General features: G+C 36.6%; 1 protein-coding gene across 2 annotated transcripts in view; it reads right to left on the reverse strand.

The window, feature by feature from the left end:
- The window catches only part of Plcb1 (phospholipase C beta 1), a 631,005-nt gene that overhangs the window by 205,738 nt on the left and 401,324 nt on the right, over nt 1-23,943 (reverse strand). For both annotated transcript variants that reach the window (XM_042694512.1, XM_042694513.1), the window contains exon 4: nt 9,354-9,491. In XM_042694512.1, the coding sequence (XP_042550446.1) occupies nt 9,354-9,491 (138 nt within the window). The remainder of the gene's footprint in view (nt 1-9,353; nt 9,492-23,943) is intronic.

Below are 23,943 nucleotides of genomic sequence, written 5' to 3' on the forward strand. Positions count from 1 at the left end.
ATCTATCCCATCTGTCTGTCCATCTTGTCTTGTCTGTCCATCTGTCTGTCTTTATATATCTGTCCCCCCAAAAAAATCCCATAGTAAGTATGTTAGGCTTTTGGGACCATATGTCTTATATAATAACTACCAAACTCTGTCATGTAAAAGCAGCCGTAACAATACAGAAACATAGGTAGTGTTGTCTTTCAATAAAACTTTATTTATAAAACAACTAACAGTTGGCTGAACTTGACCCTCAAGCTATAATTTAAAGTCCGGAGCGAAAGGCTATGGAATATACCTATTCAAAGACATGTTCTAGTACTTCTACTCACATCAATATTTGGTTTCCTTCTACAGGATTATTCCTACCAGCATATAAACATGTTATGGTTTCTCTGCTCATTTCCCCTTTTGACAGCATTCTCTTTTTGTGCTTGTTTCTTCTGTTTTCCTTTGATTTCTTATGGCACTGGGGCTTTTGCTTGCCACTGAAATCTACCCTCTACATGCCTCTATTCCTCTGCTGGGCTTTACATCATAAATTCTCAAAAAAACCCCACAATCTATTCAGGTTTCTTAATTGGCCTCCTCCCATGTGCCCAGAATTCACTCCAATCAGGGATTGGACTCCACTGTTCAACTGAAGTTGTTTTAATAAGGCTACCCATGATCTTTGCATCATTAGATTGAACTGTTGAGTTTTGGCCTTCATCTTACATGAACTATGAGATCACTTTCTTCTCTTGAAATAGCATTTCTCATCTAGCTTCCAATGATACCCATTTACCTGGTTGCCACCTAACCAGCTGTTCTATCTCAGTCTCCTACTTCTGAATCTTTCTTACCTCTCCACGTTGGAGTGTTCATGATCATACCTTGGATATTTTCTGTAGCTACACCACTTTCTGGTTGATCTCTCAGTTTCATTAAGTACTAAAATGACTTTGACATATCTAATGACTTACAAATTAATATGTTATATTTGACATTTAATTCTTGGGCCCAGATATCCAACAATCTCAACAACTCTACTTTAATAATGATGTGATTATTTAATAATCTCAAACTGAACATGATCAAAACTCAATCCTTGCTATTTCTTCAAGCAAAAATTTACATTCTGGTTTAAATTTTTCCTATGTCAGTAGGTGATACACCAATCTTCCCTGCTCCTTGGGAAAAAAATTCTAGTGTAATGTTTGATTCCTCTTTCTCTTAATATTTTCATAACATATGTTCATAATATTCTCTCTATATAAACATATTTGCATATATATGTATATATATACATAAACTATTTCTGTCTCCTGCAGAATTTTACCTATATCCAAGTCATTGACAACTGGTTTAACATATTTTAATACTTTAAGTGATGTCATGGATCCTATGATTATCCTTCTCTTCAGCTTATTATTATTAGGTTGGACTATCATTGTCCTTAGCTTGAAATCATCTAATGGCTTCCAACTTACTCATAAAAGAAGAATCTAGCCACAGTTTACAGCACCCTACCAGGAAGTAACCTCGGTTGCTTCCTGTCTTCTATGCTGCCACCTTCTCTCCATCTTTCTTAGTCTGCTCATGTCACATTTGCTCTGTCAACACAAGGCAACCTCTAGATTTAGGACATTAGCACTTGCTGTTCCCTCCATTTGGAATATGCTTGCTCCAGACATCCTCAGTGCCTGCTCCCTCACCTGCTTCAAATCTTTGGTCAGGTATCACTTTCTCAATGATGACTGGATTGACTAACCTAGTTCACAAGCCCTTCTGAGTCCTCCCTAGCTGGACTTCCTTTTTGTTAATATCACTTATCTCTCTTTAAAACCTCATACAATTCACTGATTTATTGGCTTCCCTTTATTAGAATGCTGCTAAGCATAAGAAACTGGTCTGCCTATTTTGTTTATTGCTTTACCTCCAATATCTAGAACCGAGCTTTTTGTTAAAAAAATTAGGGAGTAGATGAATCCATTCTTGACATTTTATGACTGTGGAATGTACTCATATCCTTAAGGGGCTTATGAGCGCATGTCCCTATACAGTACTCACTATTATTTGTGATGCTTTATCCTGCATCTCCAATCTCAGATCACATTATCAATAAGAGTTCCTTTCCTGCTTAGTTCCTTTCCACCATAAGCTAAACTTGTGGCCTGTGTGCATGGTGAATATTTAATTTGCAACAGTCTTGTTTTCCCCAGCAACCAGAACAGCTCATATTTCCCTCCCCCAGCAGCAATTTCCCAATTGCTTGGTTTTCATTTGCTTAATTAATGGGCTGAATGTCGAAAGGTGAGTTTGTAGAACATTGTGTCTTATTTGTACTCTTCCTGACTTTTAATTTTGGCCTAAGTAATGATCTGTCTCCTTTATTATTATTATTACTATTATCATTATTATTTTAATTTTCCAGTCACAGACAGAAATGGAGACTAGAGGCATCTGAAACATTTTCTTTCATATTATTCTCTCTTCCTTCCCTTCATAGCTCATGGAGATGCTCTATTAAGAATATGATCCAGCCTCCATCAGAAAGAATGACATTGCCCCATTTGTTAGGAAATGGAAAAACTTGGAAAAAATTATATTAAGTGAAGTAAGCCAGGCCCAAAGAAACGTAGGTCCCATGGTTTCCCTTATTTGTAATATCTAGTATATGTATGAGTCAAGCGGAAAAGGTCAGATAATGTGATGTCAGGAAAATGAACCCTTAGATGTGTATTTTAATGTTTTTTTCTTTCATGCATGTGTTTCTAACACATTTATAAGATTATCTCTTTGTTGCTTTGTATGTCCCTCCCCCACAGTATAACCCTTGCTTTCACTATATTTGATGTCAGTATAACTTGTGGAGGAGATGGGGAAAAACCAGTTGTTTAAGGATACAGGTGGACCTGTTGCAACAATGAGAAGTACAAGTTGTCATGTCCAAAACGAACTTTACAATGTTGGTGGGGGGGGGGGGGGCTGGGGGGAGGGAGGAAGGAGAAGGATTGGGATTAGGGGGGGAGGGGGGAGGCTGGGAAGGGATGTGAAGGATAAACAAAGGAGGAGGCTGCAATGCTTGGTAAGAAATGTACACATTATCCTGCCCATGTAACTGTAACTCCTCTGTACAGTATGTTCACAAATAAAATTAAATTAAATTAAAAAAAAAAAAAAAAGAATATGATCCACTTTGAGGCACAGATAAATCAAACTTGTAAAAAATTTCCACAATGGCCATTAAGAGGGGAGATGGATATTTCTTTTTTTTCAAAAAAAGTAGTTAGTAAGGAAAGGACAGTTTTCAGACACCCAGAAAATGAATGCTTTGGAAGGTAGAGAATGTCCAAATGAGTTGGGCAATGCTGATTCAAATCTTAAAAAAAATATTGCGCACTTTTCTCATTGTGCTCAGCAGCCAGGACCTAAGAATTTTATTAGTACAATGTTTTTCTTCCTTCATATGAATCCAGATGGAAAAAAAAAGCTGCCAAGTGAAGCCCCTTTGCCCATAGTTGTGTTTTGTTTGACTCATGTGATACATGAAAAGAACTTTTGTCACTAATTAACATCTTTTGCATACATTTTCTGGTTAATTTTGGAATGAAGTCCAAAGATCTGGCGACAGAGAACCCACACTTCTCTAAGGAGGTGATCCTTCACATACAGTGTCCAGGCTAGTAGCATTGGCGTCATCTGCCCATCTGTTAAGACACAGAGTATCAGGCTTCATCCTGGAATTACTGGGACCAGAATCCAATACAGTGTATTTTCACAAGCCTCCCTGGTGATCCTGATATACACACAAGTGTTTATATCCATTTCTCTAAGACAACACTTTGTAGGAACCAGAGAACAGCTATGAAAGAATGCCTCAGGTGTATTTTCAGGTTGCAATTACTACCCCAAATCTTCTCTTTCTCAACTTCATGTCATATGGTTATTAATATGCTTGCTCAGATCCTGCAGAAAGCTATGCCTACAGTGCTTAAACTTGCATTAGTGGTTTTTCTTGTGTCTGATGCATTTCCAGGAGTTAAGTGAGGTGACCTCCATGTTGGAGGAATCTCAAAGGAGACAGAACCAAGGCTTGGAGAGTTACAGGATCTTCCAGACTATTGGAAAAAGGCACACAGTCAGAGTCTATGTTCAAGTGATTCTGAAGACAATAGCATACATGAGAGGTGAGAGCTATGTGAGTATTTACGTCAAGGGTATGTGCTGGACCAAAAGGGACTGGAGCCAAGAAGAAAGTAACCATGGTGAAGAAAAACATTCCTGTGGATGAGGCAAATGCCTAACATCTCAAAGCAGCCATGCTTTGTGAGGAGGACCTAGGCATGACTTAGTCATGAAGAGAACTGGAAGGAATCCAGAAGTTGCAGAATGTCTCTGTAGTGTGTTTGGTATAGATTTTTATTTTACCTCTGTTCTGTTTCCTGATAAGAGATCCATATTTCTTGATTGATGATACCTACAATGTCACTATACATCAGGTAGCCATAAGTAGACAACTTAAGAGCCAAGCATAGGAGAGTACCAGAGGATGGTGACATTCGCCACCTCCCTTGCAGCCTCACAGACAACTCGGGGAGTTGGCTTGAATGTGGAAATTCCAAGTTGTAGCAGACACAAGGTTCTCATTGGTCACAGGAAAGCAAGGGTGCATGAAGATTGAATTGTGTGGTTCAGAGAGAGCATGTTAAACAAATTGCCCATTTCCAAAACCTATTCACAGGATAGACTCCTGGAAGGAAAATGACTATTAGGGTCTGAAGGGCTCAATAAGTCAGGAAGGGTAAGAAATGTATGATTGTTGTTTAATTGCAGTTTTATTTTTAATCCCATCTCTAGAGAGAGAAGTGGAAAGATAACTTCCTCTTCATGACTCTCCCAAAGAATTCACTGAAGGAATAAATTAAAAATTCAGCTTCTGAATGGCTCCGGATGGCTCATACCTATAATCCTCCCTACTTAAGATCTCACTTTGAATCCATCCTGGGAAGAAAAGTCCATGAGACTCTTTTTCCAAATTATCCAACATAAAGCCAGGCTGAAAGTATGGCTCAATTGGTAAAGTGCCAGCCAAGCCAACAAGCCAAGTTGAGTTCAAGCCAGGGTAATAGGCCAAAGAATAAAATAAAATAGAATGAAATAAAATAAAAAATATTTCAAGTGCAAGTGATTTAGGGAAGACCAAAAAGCACGCATATCTGGAATTATATCTTTAAGAAGATTTAAGTCCCAGTTTAAGTTTATACTGATCCAATAGATTTCTCAGAATCTGTGAAAGAGCTGCCTCTGAGCAACTTCTTCCTAATCTGCATATTATCTGAATGATCCATACATACCAGCCAGAATTAATTTCCTTTTCTTCTCACACTTACTTTCCTCTGGCTTTTTTCTTCCATATAGATCTTTACCAGAGATACAATACATTTACAACTTAATTTATTTTCTTCCTCAGACGTTGTCAGAGAAAATGTCTTTCTTTACTGCTCTGTATCTGGTACTGGGATTGTGACTATATTGAATAACTGAATGATCTGGAATCCATTGGTAAACATTCTCTCTTAGAGAAATGTAAATTTTAAAGAAGCATGGGATCCTGTTTGGTATTCTACATAAGGACAGAAATCCAGCATCACTCAAGGTATCACATACATTGGCCCAAGAGATGAAATATAGGTGTGATGTTGTGAGACAGCACTAACAAGTAGAGTATGAAAAAAGTTGTATAAGTAAAATAGTGTTTATAGATTTTAACTCTGAGCTCTTTCAGTGGGGAGGATATACCCTACAAATTTTGCTTCTAGAAAACATAAGAACATACTTCCTTGATTCAGGAATTGTACCAGAGATACCAAGTAACAGGTGCTAACATTTTTTTATAGATATAGTCTTAATAGGGAATGTTACAGGGCCTCTGAATCAAAACCTCTATGGAAATCAACTGGTTAGGAATCACGTAGAGAAGGAAATTGCATATATTTGAAATATAGGTTTAATGCAACAACATAGGCAGATTGGCGTGAAATAGAAGACCAGTATTCACGCTTAGTAAAAAATTTCCCTGAGAGTGACTGCCATTTATTGAATATTTTAACTTGAGGTGTAATGACGATCATACATTGGTCATCTCTAAAAGAAAAAAAAGGTTATATTTTGGGAAAGTAATTAAAAAATTTACCTTTAGCATTTGTTTGTCTGTATTGATCCATTCATGCAACCATCTATCTATGTACGGAGGAATGAAATATGTTAACAATGTAACTTGTTAAAAGTGGGGTGTCAGAATAATGACTGTTACAGGCAAGAACTTAATGCTGTCACCCAAAGTTCCATTGCCCTGAAATCTTCCCACGTGTAAACTATCCTATAGAAGTAAGTTGTTAATGAGAAAATAGATTCAAGTTTTAAAATATTGGGAAAGTGTAATTTCTAAACAACCTAGAAAATTAAAACTGGTTGACATTTCTTTCATTCTATTGTAGGAATAGGAGTCTATTAGAAAAATATTGAACACAAATCACTACCAAAAATCATTACCAAATTAGAGGTCAGGATAAGACATTTATGATAGCTTCTAAAATTGCCAGGGCAACAAAGGTTAAAAAAAAAATCACAGAACTTGGAGGAAGATGGCAGAGGAGAAGCTGGAGGCTAAACAAGCTCTCACATAAAAAGCAGTTTTAGTGTTCCAGTGAACAGTCCTATGCTAGAGAATCACACCAAGTGTGCCATCACAGCTTGGCCAAAGAGGATAAATCCAGGCAGCTTGGTCAAGGAGACAGATCTGAGTACTTTCCAGTGTCCCCAGTGGTGGGTGCTGCTGCCTCTGCAGCCACCATATCAACAGAGAGAGCTTGGGACAAAGGTACCAGATACGGTGTGTGAGTGGATTCTACTCACCACCAGCAAGAACTGACAAGGAGCAGAAATCTTCATCCTGCTGATCACAGACCAGAGATGGCCCCAAAACCAAGAGGCTGGAGTAAGTACACCCCAAGACATCCCTTACTCCTTCTCACAGAGCAGTGGTGGGAAGGTAGCCTGTCCCCTACCATTGGAGAAGAACAGACAAAGGCCTGGCTCCAGCTGCTAGCTCCAACTCAGGCCTTGGAAGAAAACAATAGGAGCCATTCAGTGGGTCACAGGAACCTAACCTGACCTGCAGGTCTCAGCTCCACCCACGGGAAAGTTGGCCTTCCCAGGCAGAGGTATCTCTGCCCCTGCAAGAGTGACTTTCTTCACTGGGTGAACCAAGCCAGAGGCTGCCCCTCCCCACTGCAACCTAGACAGAAGGAGGGGTAAAAGACAATTGAAACTCAGTAAACATAAATTCTGAGAATGGCTCCAGGATGGGCTCTGTGAGTGTCTCAGGAGCTAGCCCTTCAGGGAAAAAGCTGATTGCTCATAGGCCTCAACCCTACCCAGTACCTAGCCTCATCACAGCAACTCCAAGCTAGAGGAAACAGCCATCTCTCTCTTTTGTGATACTCAAAGCAGATCTCCCTCCCACTGAACTAGCCTGAGAAGAGGATCACATTTTTCTGCCCGCTCAAACAAATTGACTTAAGAAACCAATCAAGGCACAGGAAAACCAAACACCACAAGCAAACCAGAGACTCCATCAAGAGACTGGTTACAGACACAGGGGAGATACAAGATCTCCCCCCCCAAAAAAATCAATTAACTAGTTTTTCTACCTAATTTTTTTAATTAAAAATTGTTTTCTATTTTTTCTTTCTTTCAAATTTTCACGTTAGGTGTGTGTGTTAGTGTGTGTGTGTGTGTGTGTGTGTGTGCGTGTGTGCGTGTATGCATGTGCATTTAAAATCTTTTAACCTTCTGGTCCTTTTTTGTGACTTAATTGCTGCTCTGCAACCCCAGATATATACCCATCATCAATTATTAAGCCTTATCCTTCGTTACGTCCATACTTAATTCAGAAATGTATTACTCAATTCACAAACTCTTGGGCTTATAATAGTAGTATTTTTTCTTTATACCTATATATAAGTATCCCATTATTTAATTTTTTAATTTTTCCTTTTTATCTCTCTCCTCCTCTCATCCTATCTTTTTCTTCTATCAGTTTTATACATAGATAATTTTTAAGTGTTTCATTTTTTAAATTTAAATTTTTGTTTTTTCATTTTTTTCTTGTTTCTTTATCTCCCTCCTTTCATTCTGTACTACCAATTTCCTCTCAGAGATTAGGAGTTGGTTAAATTCACTCTTTCCTTTCACCTCTCCACATCCCTCTAATCCTGTTTTTCCCCACAATTCAACTTAACCCTATTAATTTCTGGTCTGCTTAATCCTTCTTTGATGTTCTTAGTCCATTAATCCATAGTTGCTTGATTAAAACAATTTGTGTTTTCCCCTCCCCTCCCCAAATTATACCAACATCAAATACAGTGAAAATGGGTTATATTGTAGGGGAGGGACATACAAAACAACAAAGAAATCATCTTATAAATATGTTAGAAACAATAGCAAGAAAGAAAAACCATTTGAATCCTTACCTTGGGGTTCATTTCACCTAACATCAAATTATCTGACTGTTTCTGCTTGTCTCAGACATATACTAGTTATTGCAAATAAGGGAAACCATGGGACCTATATTTCTTTGGGCCTGGCTTAGTAATTTTATATGCCAATTGAGCAGTTCTAGAGGAAGCATCATTCTTGAAGTTCATTGCTTCCGGTGTGCTGGTCTGTGCCTGTATTCTAATTATTTCTGTATGAATCTGAAAAAAATCCTCAGTATCTTAGGAAAATAGCAATTCCTTAATGGATAATCATATTTAATACAGCATTGAAATCTATAGCCAAATAAGTATTATTAATTATTATTTAAAATTTTAATTTAAAGATTTTAGTTTTGTTATTTCATATAATAATTGAATAACTGCTACAGGAATGGTGGTGGTCTGTAGATGGACTATTAGTGAGACTTTGTCTTAATAACCATCAACAAAAACTAAATGCGCTTAGGTTGACTTCCCTTAAACAGAGTTAAGAAATGGATAGGAAGTTGAAAACGCTCTAGGCACCAAGCCAAGACAAGGGAGGATGACTTAAGATATTCAGATAAAATGAAATATGGCTTTATGTACATTTTTGTTTTACAAAGAAATTATATCAAAGGCATCATTCCTAAAGAAAAAGAAAAAAAAATACACAATTCAAAGTAGATGTGTCTTACTTGGGAGTGTTCAAATTGCATCTATTCTTGGCAACTGAGTTATTTTTAGATAGCATTTTAACCTGGGCTAAATATGACATAAATCCAAAATCTCTCCCAAGTGTTTGCACACTGTCACATAAATCCAGAAGGAAGAAAGAGCTTCTGAGATTTCCATTTACCATACCTTGGCTACTTCTTCTTGGAAAGCCACGAGATTCAAGTGGGAGATGTTCACGAGGTCAGGGCCATACACAACGGTGATCATGCGATGCTCCAGGCGCCCGATGTTCCCAACATCCAGAAGCTCTCGTAATTTGGGGTCCTGGTAACAAATGTGAAAAGAAAAATTAGCCTACACTGAGGTTACAGCATAGGAGGAGAGTAACAGGAAAAGAACTGAACCTCGTAGGATTTCAAAACAGAACTGCATTTTACTGTGTGAACGTGGTATATATGAAAAAAATTCCAGAAGCAAACTCAACTGCCCAAAAGCTGCGATGAGAAAATTTCTTCCTTAAGAACTATTATCTTCGGTTGTGTCATCCTATTCAGCAACACATCTTTATGCGTCGCGATTCTCATTTTATTTCTGCTGCTCATCCCATGAGTTACATATGGCAATAAAAAAGAAAAAAAACTCCATACCTCTCTCCTCAATTCATGGCTATGTGAAGACAAATAAGGCAATTTTTACAAAGTCGAAAAGGTTCTTAAGTCTGCTCTAGTTTGGATGTTAACTGGTCCTGAGTGGTGGATGTGTCATAAACCTAGTCCCCAGCTTCATACTCTAGGGAGATGGCAGAAACTAAGAAGTTGGGTTTCATGGGGGATCATTCAATCAGATCACTACGGGGGGGGGGGGGGGAGGGGGGTGGGGGGAGGAGTGGGGGAGGTGCCCTTGAAGGGGATATTGGGATTTGTGCCCCTCTTTTTTCTCTTTTTCTTGCACTTGCTTTATCTTTGCCTTTTCATTATTTGGCCACTTTGCATGGATTTGCTATGCCTTATGATTCTACCATGAAATGCCATCTCTTACTCTACCATCAGAGTCCTGAAAGCAATAGGTCTGCTTGATCACAGTCTAAGCCCTCCCAAATGGTGAGCCCCAACAGCTGATCACCTCTAGTATTGGTTAGAGTAACAGAAAGAAGACTAGCAATGCCATCTAGGCCAATGGCAGAAACACAGGCAAGGTTCTCTGTGTGGGGCTCTCTCCAACTCTGAGCACAGATATAAAGAGACAGGATGTTAAGATGGACAGAATGACAGTACCCTCCACCATTCTGCTAGTTTAAATTCTACCCTCAGAATGATCTGTGATTTGAACATACAGAATTTCTGCTATCTTCTGGAGAATAAGTTGAAGGTTTTTTGTTTTGTTTTGAACACCATAAGTAAGAATCGCTTAGAGATTCAGTTTGTTATTTTTTTTTTCTGGGAAAGGGAAGTGTCCAAATTTTTGGGACTCAAAATAAAACCCAAAATAGAGCTTAGTCAACTTGGCTGGGTTTCTTTTCCTCCCGTAGGACAGGCCTTGAAAGACTTCTCAGTCCAAGCAGAAAATTAGCATCAAATCAATCACTTAGCAAATTTGCTGCCAGCCTCTGAACAGGGAATAAACTTGCATTCTTATTTACTTAGCTAAATGCTGGGCCAACATGGTCTGATTACCGAGGCTGGTTATTCTGACCTCCCTTCTGAGGTTTTTATGTACACAATCCTTACAAAGAAAGAATAGACTTTGAAGAAAAGCCCAAGAAAGAAAACAAACAAAACTTTTTTTTCCCTTTTAAACGGAGTTACTTTTTATTTGGTACCATTCATTCTCTCCTTAGCTAATTAAAGGTTTTATTCGGTTAGGGTGGGTGAAGAGTTACATTTCAGGTAAGTTACAAAACTAGAAAAATTCCATTTCAAAGCTGCCCAATGTAATTTGAAGGCTCAATTCCACTGTGAAGTAGGGAATGAAGTAGATGAGGCCGCCCAGAAAGATCAAAAGACCATAAAAACATCAAATAAAAACATCAATTTCATGACCCAGAAAAAAGAAGCATGTAATCAAAAAATTATTAAATAAATAATTACTGCAAAAGAGACATTTTTAGCAATCTGGAATTAATAAAAGATTAAAAGAGAATATCTAGGAAGAATGCATGTTTTGTGAAGTGTAATTAAACAATGATATCAGATAACAGATGTTTGGTGAAATGATTAATAGCATCACAGTATTTTTTTTAACACAATTTGGGGCAAGGTTAGAAAGTACGTTTGATCAGTTCTTGTAATTTTGTGTTTTTGGTGTCTAGTTGGAAGAGAAAAATAATTCTTAGAAACCACTCCAAGCTTGTAATTATCCATCACAAGTTCTAAATCAGTAATTAGAATCCATCAGTAGTAGAATCCAGAGGTTCCTGGTGCCTTTCAAGGGAAAATATTAACTCCGTTGCTAAAGTTAAATTCTAGATCATCTTTGTGCCTATGATATTCATAAAATACAAACTCTTTGGCTAATTAAGTTTATTGCCTCTCAATCATCAGGATTCAAAATTAAGTTACTTCATGTCCATTGCAAAAGGGGCATTGAGTTTCATCTAGTTAATGGCTCATTAGCAATTCTCATTTTTTAGGTCATCAGCCACTGAAAAGTAAAGACTGTTCTACACTTAAGAATGGAGAACTCAGTTCCTACCATGTGTCCCTGTAGTTACTGAAGAATGCCTACAAGCTACAAAATTAGTTTTTGAAAAGTTGCCAGCCACTGCTGGCTCATACCTGTCATCCTAGTAAATCAGTTGGCTGAGATTTGGAGGAGTTATGAAGCTAGCCCAAGTTTTAAAAAAAGAACCAGGGGATTCCATCTCCAAAATCACCAGCAAAAAGCCTGGCTGAAGGCATGGCTGAGGTTGTAGAGTACCCAAGCTGAGCTCCAGAGGAAAGCACTGAGTTGAAGCTCAGAATCTGCAAAAGTTAAATGCCGGTTTGAGCCCTCATTATTCAATATGTTTTATTTTCAAAGAAAAGCTATTTCATTTGTATGTTAGATACAGACAAAATAAAATGTCTTTGCAAGTCTTTATATATCACTGTTGTTACTAGCCATATTTTTAGTGCTAAAGATGTGTCTTATTTAATTTTTTAATCCCAGAAAATATATCGTTTGTGGCTTATTAGCCTTTTTTAAAAAAATGTTTTTTGAGTTATTTCTGTTATCAGCTTTCCATGAAATATTCTCAATCTGTGTCATGGTTACAGTTTGAATCTATCAGTCATAAAAATGATTAGGCATATGAAAATCTTTCTGTCAACATTCAATGCAATAACTACAAATAAAAGAGATGGTTTGCTTATTCTACTTAAGTGAGATGCATAGAAATATAATGCAAATCATTCTATTGGCAGAATAAAAAAGAAATCAACCATCCACCTCATCTCTTCTTTGAATATTTTATATAATTCATTAAAATATATATAATTAATATTTTATATAATTCATTAAAATATAAATACTCCATATGTGAAATCAAAATAGGAAAGAAAATATGATGTGATGACAACACTTGCATTCCTAGGAAAGAATGAGAGGAAACTGTATGAAATACCACAGTGAAATTAGCATAGGCTTAATATTAAATTAGCATAGGCTTCCAGAAATTAGCATAGGCATAAAAATTGAATGACAGAAATATAAAACAAGTCCAAGGGAAGTGTGGATACTAGCAGAAGGAGAGCACTAATACGAAGGGTGAAGGAAGATGAATATGGTCAAAATACTTTTGCATGCATGTGAAAATTAAACAAGGAGGCTTGGTTTGAAAGGGAGAGATTGAAGGAGAGGATGGATTTGAGCAAAGTAAATTGTATGCATATATGGGCATACCCAAATGAAATCCCACTTGGCAACTAATTAATGCTAATTAAAAACTGTAGAAAGTAAAAGAAAAAAATGGAAGCTAAAAGGTTAAGTTCAATGATCATTTTTAAAGTTATCCTTAGTGACAGTAAAAATGCATGAAATGTATAGCAGTTAGAAAAATACATCATTGGAAAAAGTAGTTAATTTATCTCATCAGTATTTGTCAAAGTTAAAAATTCTAGAGTATAGACAACTTGTGATTCATCTTTTAAATACCCCTTCTTTCTCCCCCTCCTTCTTCTTGCCTTCCTAGGGCTTGAACTCAGGGCCTTGGTGTTGCTCCCAGCTTTTATGTGTTCAAGACTAGTGCTCTATCACTTCAGTTATAGCTCCATTTCCATTTATTGGAGATAAGTCTCATAGACTTTCTTGTCTAAGCTGGTTTCAAATCATGATTTTCAGATCTCAGCCTCCTGTGTAGCTAGGATTACAGGTGTGAGCCACTGATGCCCAGCTCCTTCTGCCTTCTTTAATATATGCAACCACCCAACTGCCAGCAAAATTTGAATATATCACAATTACTGTTGCAGTGTACATATAAAATGTTCCACAAACACAAAGGGGTTAGGTTGTGTGAAAATTAAATAATTATGTGTAATTGTTTAAGCCCTTATAGAAAAGCTAACATGAATTACATTCTCTTTCAACTTGTAGGAGTGAGCAGTGATTCTAGATAATTTTCAATAGGCAAATAACAAGTTTTAGAAGGACGTTGAGGCCTGTAGTTAAAAAGAATGGACAGATACTATCAGTAAGTTTGATTCATCTTTCTGTTAATGAGTTCTTTGTTGATCATGACATTTCTCCCTATTTTGTAGAAACACTGCTTTCTTCCATGGGTCTTTGCTACAGTTATCGGTTGTGAAGGAAGATAGTAGAAGTTCAGAACTTCATTTAAATTGAATAGATCAAAACAAAAGAACTGACAAGTCTTTGACAATGACAAACACAAACAATGCTCTATCCATCTGTTTGGGAAATCCATGCAACTATATATTTACTACAGGTTTTGGATACATGGAAGGAGTTGCAGAGATCATGCATTCTCTTTGTCTGGTATTGAGCACTGGCTTTTCCTTTTAAAAGCAACCTGGCCTTCAAAAGTTTTACTAACCATTTGGTGCCTCTGTTTCTCACATGTGAAATGATAACAAAGCATTGTATAGAAAGTGTACAGAGAATGTGTAACAAGTTATAAATCAACAGCTTGAAAACATTAGACAACATGGGGAATACACTTGTAGTTTCTTACATGAACAAGAACATTTTACTGGACATGAATATTTGTACTATCACTTGGACATTATCAATCAGGACTTACATTGTCATTTATGGGTTTTGTAGCTTGTTTAAATTGGATGAGTATTTAAAACTCATTCATCTAAATTGATAATTCCCTTAATTCACTCGCTCATGGGCAGCATACTTTAAAAAATTGTTGAAGGACAAGTCATTCTTGGAACTTTGCAGATTCTATCTCCTTCATTTCACTGGCTTTGAAAATTGGGCAACATACTATCTATGAATTTCAGCTTAGTCTCTACATGAGATAGAGGATGGTATTAATGGCTGCTTACTCTAAAGCATTTATAATGATCAAATTCAGAACAGTGTCACATGTATGTCACATGTATATGAAGAGTGAATAATTTATATGGTGACTGACATACTTAAGTAAGACATGCAAAATAAGCATAAAATATTTATTTTCTTATTAAAACAATAGATGTAAAAAGATGACCTAAAAGAGTAAGTAATGTTCCTGTAATAATCCAGGGCAGACCACAAAGAAGCTTGAAACTACTTGGTGTGTTTGCCTTCATTAAATAACTTGAAATTAAATTCATAATGAATAATTTTAGCAATGCAATATATAAAAATTGGCATAATATAGCTTATGAAAAAAATAGATGTTAGTAAGATTAAAGAAATTTGTCAGCAATCCACTATAAATAACTGGAGAACTTTGAAAGAAATAGATAATTCATCTGTAAGCATCTAGAGATGTGAGTATGTGTCTCTGGAGGGCTTGAAATGTATTTAAAGAGTAATTATTACTTGAATTTCCATTCATTTCTTCATATCCCTTTTCTACTACTATAGAATGCATTTGTTAACTCAATTCCATAATATATAAGGATCAACAGTGTATTATATCTTCCAAATCTGAGGGATAAAAACTCCTTTAAAATCAAAGTCTCAAGGAAATGTGATGTTTTCTATTTTTGGAAGAATAAGTAGTAGTGCCTTAAAAAATTCCTCTCTTAACTACATGCTAATCCTTGACAGTAGGAAAAATATCTCCTATAGTCCATTTCTATTGACCCATCAGAGCACATTACTCATGAAGGCTAAAGTTACCTTCTCTAAACCTTTATCTTTCAATGAGAAGAAATCATCTTGAAAGTCGAGTGTAGGTTTATTCAGTAGGATTATACAGGTTAATGATGTCTCCATGCATAGAACAATCACCAGCCCTCTTAGTACAATTCTACATGGGGAATAAATAGGAAATTGAACGCCTGTAATAACCACAGCATGTAATAAAATAATTAGAAGGTGATGGGTTTTGAATATTTATCACATGTATTTTTTTTAATTTAATTTAATTTTATTTGTGAACATATTGTACAGAGGAGTTACAGTTACTTGGGCAGGATAATGCGTACATTTCTTACCAAGCATTGCAGCCTCCTCCTTTGTTTACCCTTCACATCCCTTCCCAGCCTCCCCCCTCTCCCCCTAATCCCAATCCTTCTCCTTCCCCACCTTCCCCCCCCCCCCCCCCCCCGCACTAACGTTGTAAAGCTCGTTTTGGACATGACAACTTGTACTTCTCATTGTTGCAACAGGTCCACCTGTATCCTTAAACAACTGGTTTTTCCCCATCTCCTCCACAAGTTATACTGACATCAAATATAGTGAAAGCAGGGGTTATACTGTGGGGGAGGGACATACAAAGCAACAAAGAGATAATCTTATAAATGTGTTAGAAACACATGCATGAAAGAAACAAAAACATTAAAATACACATCTAAGGGTTCATTTTCCTGACATCCCATTATCTGACCTTTTCCGCTTGACTCATACATATACTAGATATTACAAATAAGGGAAACCATGGGACCTACGTTTCTTTGGGCCTGGCTTACTTCACTTAATATAATTTTTTCCAAGTTTTTCCATTTCCTAACAAATGGGGCAATGTCATTCTTTCTGATGGAGGCATAGAATTCCATTGTATCACATGTATTTTTCATATAATTCATTTTGTGAAAGTTTGTGTTGATTTTTAATAATGTTTGTTTTTTTAATAATCAGTGGTACATTGCACAAATAATTTGCATCTAATATATTAGATTCAACCTCTTGGTTTGACCTAGAGGTGGTCTGTAAAAGTTAGCATATGAGCAACTCTATGCTACCAGGTCACAGAGAATGGCGTTAATTGAAGCAGCACTGCTTCAAATCTCTATTTATATAAACTTTCCCATTTTAGTCCTCCTCTGACTTTCTTGTTCCTGGAAAATTACTTCACCATTGCCTTCATTGTTCACAGCTCTCTCTCTCTCTCTCTGTCTCTCTGTCTCTCTCTCTCTCTCTGTCTCTCTGTCTCTCTGTCTCTGTCTCTGTCTCTCTCTGTCTCTTTCTCTCTCTCTGTCTCTCTGTCTCTCTCTCTCTCTCTCTGTCTCTTTCTCTCTCTCTGTCTCTTTCTCTCATGTGCAAAAGTGATATAGGCTAGCTAGGCATAGGGAAATATAAAGGCAGACTACACAATGACTAAAGGCTGTTGCAATCACAAGGCTATATTATTAGAGCATCATGAGACATAGTAAGAAACAATATCACCCAAACTCAATTGGGACCATTATGGCTGACCAAGAAAACTACTAACGGTCCTTTTCTTCATTATCTGGCCATCTCCATGATTATTTTTGTAAACATGATGTGTCCTACAACATTTAAGGTCAGAAAAATTAATTCCCCACCTAAGTCACCCACAGTCCTTCTCTCTGTTAAGATTTTCCTGTAAGACAAGCTCTCTAAAATCCCAGTAGTGATTCTCTCTTGAGAAGGCCACACTGAATTCGAATGTGTATTTTTTTTTGCTCTGTAATAAAATTTCCTCCCATTTCCTTACTTTGTTTTGTTTTTTAAATTCTTTCTCTGGGGGTGACAAGAAGCTGAAAACATTCTGCAGAAGTCTGTCTGGCCTATATCTTTGAGATCTCTCCAGCCTTCACTACTGGCAACAAGAGGATACCATTCTGAGTACAATCAAGGATTGGTCCGGTTTGGACAGAAGCCAGTTTCCTGGGGCTTAATCCAATAGGGCTTCATCCTCAGTGACCGAGTTCACTTACCATACTGACAAATGCAAAGGGAAATGTAATTAGGGAATTTCATTCTAACGTATAATCAAGGTTTTCCTTTCATGGAAGTATGTGTTTGGGCAGGGACACAGTTCTATGGACAGTGCTCCAAATTCTCTTCTGTAGATGAACAACTCCCCTTGTGCTTGTGGACATCTGCCACATGGTCCTTATGCATTCACTGACAATATCTTAATTGAGCACCTCTTATTTGACCTGACATGGAGCTATTTGGTGCAGTTGCATTGGTGGATAACAATGGATATTATCATCTTGGTGATGCTTACAATCTGGTGAAGAAATAGACATTACCAAAACCATAGATACAGCTGGGTGCAGGTGGCTCACACCTATAATCCTAGCTACTCAGGTGGCTGAGATCTGAGGATCACACTTTCGAAGCCAGACAGGGCAGGAAAGTCTGTGAGCCTCTTATCTGCAATTAAATCACAGAACACCAAGAAGTAGTGCTGTGGCTCAAGTTGTAGATTGCTAGCCTTGAGCAAAAGTTGCTCAGGGACAGTGCACAAGCTCAGAATTCAAGCCTCAATACCAGGGGAAAATTGTAGATTCTCAAAAAATGCAAAAGAATGTAGTTGGAGAATCTAACAAAATTCAGGCAATTAAAGAGGGCTACACTAAAAAAAAATTGACTAACATGGAAGAGTTTTAATCAGAGAAGTAGAATCAGAAGCATTTTGGGCAGATTGGAGGCACAGAGAATATCTGTGTTAATACAGAAGCTTGAATTCGAGAAAGGTGAATGCTAGTAGAGGAAGGTCAGGAGAAAGAAGAATGAGAGATAAATAGGAAGCCATACTACACAGGATGTGTGATCTTTTCTTCTTGAACCTCTAAGCAAAGTGATGACATTGAATAATGTCAAGCCATGGATATAAGATAGCATTTGCTAGAATGTGACACTGATTAGAGGAGAGGCAGCTGCAGCATTTTCGATGGCAGAGTCCAGGGGTAGTGCAGTATTATTGAACAATACTACCACATACCTAAGGCAAAAACCAGCTTGACGCTGGATTGGGTATTGAGGTTGAGGAAGTCAGTATCATAATTCTCAGTTCCTGAACTGTACTATTGAGATAATGATGCTGTTGATAAGGAAGAAAGAAGAGGTTTGGGGTTAGCAGGAGCTATGATCACATGGTTTAGTTTTGATACACTAAGTCCAAGATGCTTTTGAGTCTATTCCTACTTGCCAAACATAAATCCAATTGGCAAGATGTTATCTAGCAGGAAGGGGCTACAAAAAAAAAACAAACAAACAAAGGCACTTTTATTCTGGATGCCATTGTAACTACTGCAAAAGCAATCTGCAGAGCAAGATATCAAGTAAATTAGTAATATTTTTTTCCTCCCATGAAATTCAGGTTATTGTACTTATAGCCCATAAATATTCCTTTCCTTCACTCTTTTGCTAAACACATAATAGTCATCAAAATATAGCCCAGAAAATCCTAGTGAAGTATGATCATTGGAATAATAGTTTCTAAAGGAGCTCAATGAGAGTTGACACGTCTATGGACAAGTCTCCACAGAAGACAAATGTTAAAGATTTCTGTGCATTTTTATATTACATAGTAAAAAAGAACACTGTAGCAATAAAAACACTTTATCAGGAACATTGATTTCTAAGGCTACTGTGTGTTATAAAGGCAGGTTTGAATAGTAACTTAGAACTAAAACAGCACCAAAGTGTGATGAATTAGATGCTTTTGTACATATCACAAAAAGCTATAGATCACTGCCACCTTTATGAATTTGAGTTTCTAAAATTCAAGTAATGTGCAAATTTCTTAAACATTTTTATAGAGTATCCACAGTAGCAATCATTTACGGTGCACAGGATAGTATTGTAAGCAACACTTACAAGTAATTTGCATGAAGAATACAAAGGAATAAGTTACTACATACATGATAAAAGCAACATTAAGAACTTGCACAGATCTGGGGCTATAGCTTAGGAATAGAGTAGAACACATTGGGTAGAACACATAAGGCCCTGGGTTCCATCCTCAGAACAGCAAAGCAAATGAACAACAATGTGTAGATGTGATGTTATAATGTTATTATTCCATGTACCTATAAACATTCTATGCAGCTATGTATATATAAAGCAAAGATAGAAAAGAAATAAAAAATCAGTAGTGCTTGTTTATGCATGGTGTGATCATAGTTTTTTTACATTTAAGAAACTCTTGAATATGAATATACTGAATGTTCATAAAAATTCAAATAATTTAGAAAAGTATAATGATATGAAATGAACTTTAAATCCACTAGCCAGAAGCAAGCATGAAGACCATGCAGGTGAACATTTTTTTCTTTTTTCTTTTTTTTTTGTCAGTTGTGGGCCTTAAACTCTGGGCCTGAGTGCTGTTCATCAGCTCTTTAGCTCAAGGCTAGTGCTCTACCACTTGAGCTACAGCGCCACTTCCGGTTTTTTGGTGGTTTATTGGAGATAAGAGTTTCATAGATTTTCCTGCCCGGGCTGGTTTTGAACCTCTATCCTCAGATCTCAGCCTCCTGAGTAGCTAGGATTACAGGCATGAGCCACCGGTGCCCAGCCAAGTGAACATCTTTTGAGACCAATGTTATCTACAGGAAACTTTAAGACAGCTCTGTTTCTATACCTGTTCAGTATGGTTGTCACACTGAATACTTAAATGGTTACTGAATAATTAAATGTGGCCAGTGTCATTCAGGTATTTGATTACATTAGGTTTACATCAGACAAATTAAAATCAATTTAAAATTAAGCAGCCACATTAGGCCAGTGGCTATTTAGTTGGTAGTCCTTAGTACAGTCTCTGTCGACATATATACAAGTGAAAAATTTCACACAGACCAGATCAAGCTACAAGTACTTATTTGCAGCTTGTTCATTTTAATAAATGTATTGATGAAATCATTATAAATTTATAAATTGATTGGTTCTTTAGACTGTAGTGATCTCACTTTATTTTATTATTTTATTTTTTATTTTTTTGGGGTCCAGTCGTGGAGCCTGAACTCTGGGCCTGGGCACTGTCCCTCACCTCTTCAGCTCAAGGCTAGCGCTCTACCACTTGAGCCATAGCGCCACTTCCGGCTTTTTTCTTTTTGCTTATGTGGTGCTGAGGAATTGAACCCAGGGCCTCATGCATGCAAGGCAAGCGCTCCACCACTGAGCCACCTTCCCAGTCCCCAGTGATCCCATTTTATAGATGTGCCATATTTACTTAACACATCTCCCATCTGTGGATAGTTTTACTCTCATAAGAAATGTTTCAATTAACTGTGTGTGTATGTATGAACATACATGCACATGTGTTTGTGTTCACTGCTTAACCAACCTGGGATAAACCTCCAAAGTGAAACTTCAGAGCCAAAGATATGGCTCTTGGTAGCCCAATGTATATGTTTCCTGATGTTTTTTAGAAGTAATTTACTCATTTATATAATTTTCATATAATATGCAAATTATATATGTGAATATAACTTTGGTGACTGATTAAGTGTTGCACTGTTAGAAGTCCTTTGAACAAAATGGTATCTTGTACTTGTTTTTATTTGTGCTTTAAGATTTACTAGTGGTGATAAACATCTCTCATTTCTTGGTCATTATCATGCTTTTTATTGTAGGAACTATTCTAGTAAGCCAGGTTTCTTCTTGTATTGATGTGCACATATGTTTTTGTTGCCCCTGGCCTGGCCCATACAAAACATTTCCTTTATCCCAAATATTATCCCATTTGGCTTATTTATTTTCATAATGTATGTATCTCTTTGGGATTTGAAAAAAATTATTCAGATCTATCAATGTTATTTGTTTAACTTTTCTGATATATTATCATGGTAGAAAAAAAATTCCTATGCTGATCCTGACATTATATGATCCTACCACCAGGATTTCCTGCTAAATGGCAGGTCCCAGAAAAGAACTCAATCAGTCATGGACTGAAACCTCAGCCACCCAAAGCCAAAATAAGTTTTTCCTCCTTTTAAGTTATTTATTCTAGGTGTAGATCACAATGCTGAAAAGTTGACACACACAGTATTCGAAAGCTCTCTTGGTGATCTCTGTTGAATGAAACAGTATATATCAATTTTACTTGGATGTAAGAAATTTTAATATATAGGCTTCACCTTATATAAAAACAAACTGTATTTAATAACTAAAAATTCAGGAAGATGACACGCAATGATACCATGTTCATTTCTGGCACACACACTTTGTTAACCTTCATAACACAAGGGTGAGCTATATCTTTTATTTACTTTGACTTTTTATTTATAGAAGACAAGGATAACATGGTAAACCAAAGCAGAGCTTGGTGCACAGGTACATTTATGTGTCAAGAGTCCTATGAAGCTTGAGAAAAAATGTAGCACATTGCTTAGGTGATTATAGTTTACCATTGATTCACACTGGCATTTTAAAAATAAAAATGCATTTCCTTAAAATGCTCACCACTATCATAATGAACGTGAAGCCCTACCCCATGTGATAAACTAAAATAAACTCAAAATGTGTCACAGATCTAAATGTAAAGGTAAAACTATAAAAAACTTAGAAGAAAATGTAGGCAGAATTTTTAAGATCTTACATTAGGCAATAGTTTCTTACCTTCTAAGATCACATGCTGTAAAACAGAAAATAGCTGAATTATATTCCATCTGAAAGAAAACACTTTAAGCTGGGGGTTATAGTTTAGTGCTAGGACAGGTAAAAGTTCCTGACATTTGTGAAAATGAAATAAAATAAAAACAAAAGCATTTTACTAAAAGGGATACTAACAAGAAAGACAAATGCCACCAATAGGATGGGAAACTATTTATGAATTGTATCTAATGTACTACTGGTGGAAATATAAATGTGTTACAACTACTTTGGAGAAAAGTTTCCAATTGCTTAAGATGATAAGCAGAGCTATCATATGACCCTCATATTCTACCTCTAGACAAAGAGCAATAAATGCAGGTCTATAAACAAAACTTGTATTTAAGAGTTCATAGCAGTATTTGTAGCAAGAAAAACTGAAAAAAAGCCCACTGTCCATCAACTAAAAAATGAAAAAATAAAATGTAGCCTCTCTAGGCAATGAAAGCTTGTTTGGCAATTAAAATCAATGCAGAATTCATACCAGCTACACCCTACATGAATCTTTACAATATTATGCTCAGTGAAGGAAGCCAACCACTCAACACTACCTATTATATGATTCTGTTTATATGAAATTTCTAAAATGGAGACTGAAAAGAAGATGGAAAGAAGGTCGAAAAAGTCTGAAATTTTGTTTTGGAGTGACCTAAACCTTCTAAAGCAATTTATTACTGATATTAATATAACTCTGAGTACCAAATAAGAAATACTGACGGTGCCATACCAAAATCAAGGAATTGTACAGCTTCAAATAATTAATGTGTTGTAATGTAAATACTGATATTCATTGAAGGCACTTGCGTATCTCCCTGAGGTGTATAGCATGAACTGAAAAGAGTGCTTGGGCACATATGTACGAAATGTGGAGTTCAGTGTGTTTTATAGAAACCTCAAAACTTTTTTCCCCTTGGCAGGTGACCACATTTTCTTGGCCTAATGACAGGTGATAAATTGAAGAAAAAGAAAATGAATAAACAGCAGAGGCACTTATAATATGCAAGGCTTTGGAGGGTATATTTAGCTTGGCACCATGATTTTGACTAGACAGAACGTTGGAGTCAGCATTTATAGTGGTCAAGTATTAATGAGGAAGGTACGATTCATTTGGCATAATGACTTCTAATGCTTAGGTCTCTTTACGGTTACTACTTCATCTAAACGCAGTGGAGTTTCCAAACTGAATCTCTTCATCAACAAAAATGTTTGAGACAGGCCTGGCATCTTTGGGACACAAATAGTTTCAATATGTCTACCTAAAGTCAGTTGTCTAATTCTTAGAAGCCAACATTTCCTTCCCTCACAAATGTGCCTGCTGTGGACACGAAGGTGAATGGGAAATTTGGAGGAAAAGAACACTTTCTAACCAATATTTTTTTTTCTTATTTTGGCAGGAAATAAGAGAAAGCCTTTTAACTTCACCATAGATCAAAAAGTCCCAGAAATACTGGAGTCAATTTTGAGGAGAACATTTAAAAGATTCAAGGACCTCTTTTTACATATCTCAAAACATTTTCAAAACTAATAGCTCTAAATCATACAAACCATCACTGTAGCGCGATTGATACTCATGGCAGTTTTCTGTTTATGTAAAATAAATATTGGATCTGACCATTAGAAACTGTAATGAAAAGAAAGCTTTGCTTGGAATCAAAATAATTACTTCTAAAATTTTTGCCTTTTTTACCTTCACACATTTATTTAGTCAAGAAATGTTTAGTTGGCTACACCTGGTCATTCCAACTCACTCATGTTTGTACTTGTGAAACATTTTTATGAAAGATGGGGAACCACCACCTAAGTCTAAGTATCGTTATCTAAATATCAGGAA

Source organism: Dipodomys spectabilis, unplaced genomic scaffold (genome assembly GCF_019054845.1).
Source record: "Dipodomys spectabilis isolate Male_0828 unplaced genomic scaffold, ASM1905484v1 ptg000175l, whole genome shotgun sequence".
In the NCBI taxonomy this organism is placed as follows: Eukaryota; Metazoa; Chordata; class Mammalia; order Rodentia; family Heteromyidae; genus Dipodomys; species Dipodomys spectabilis.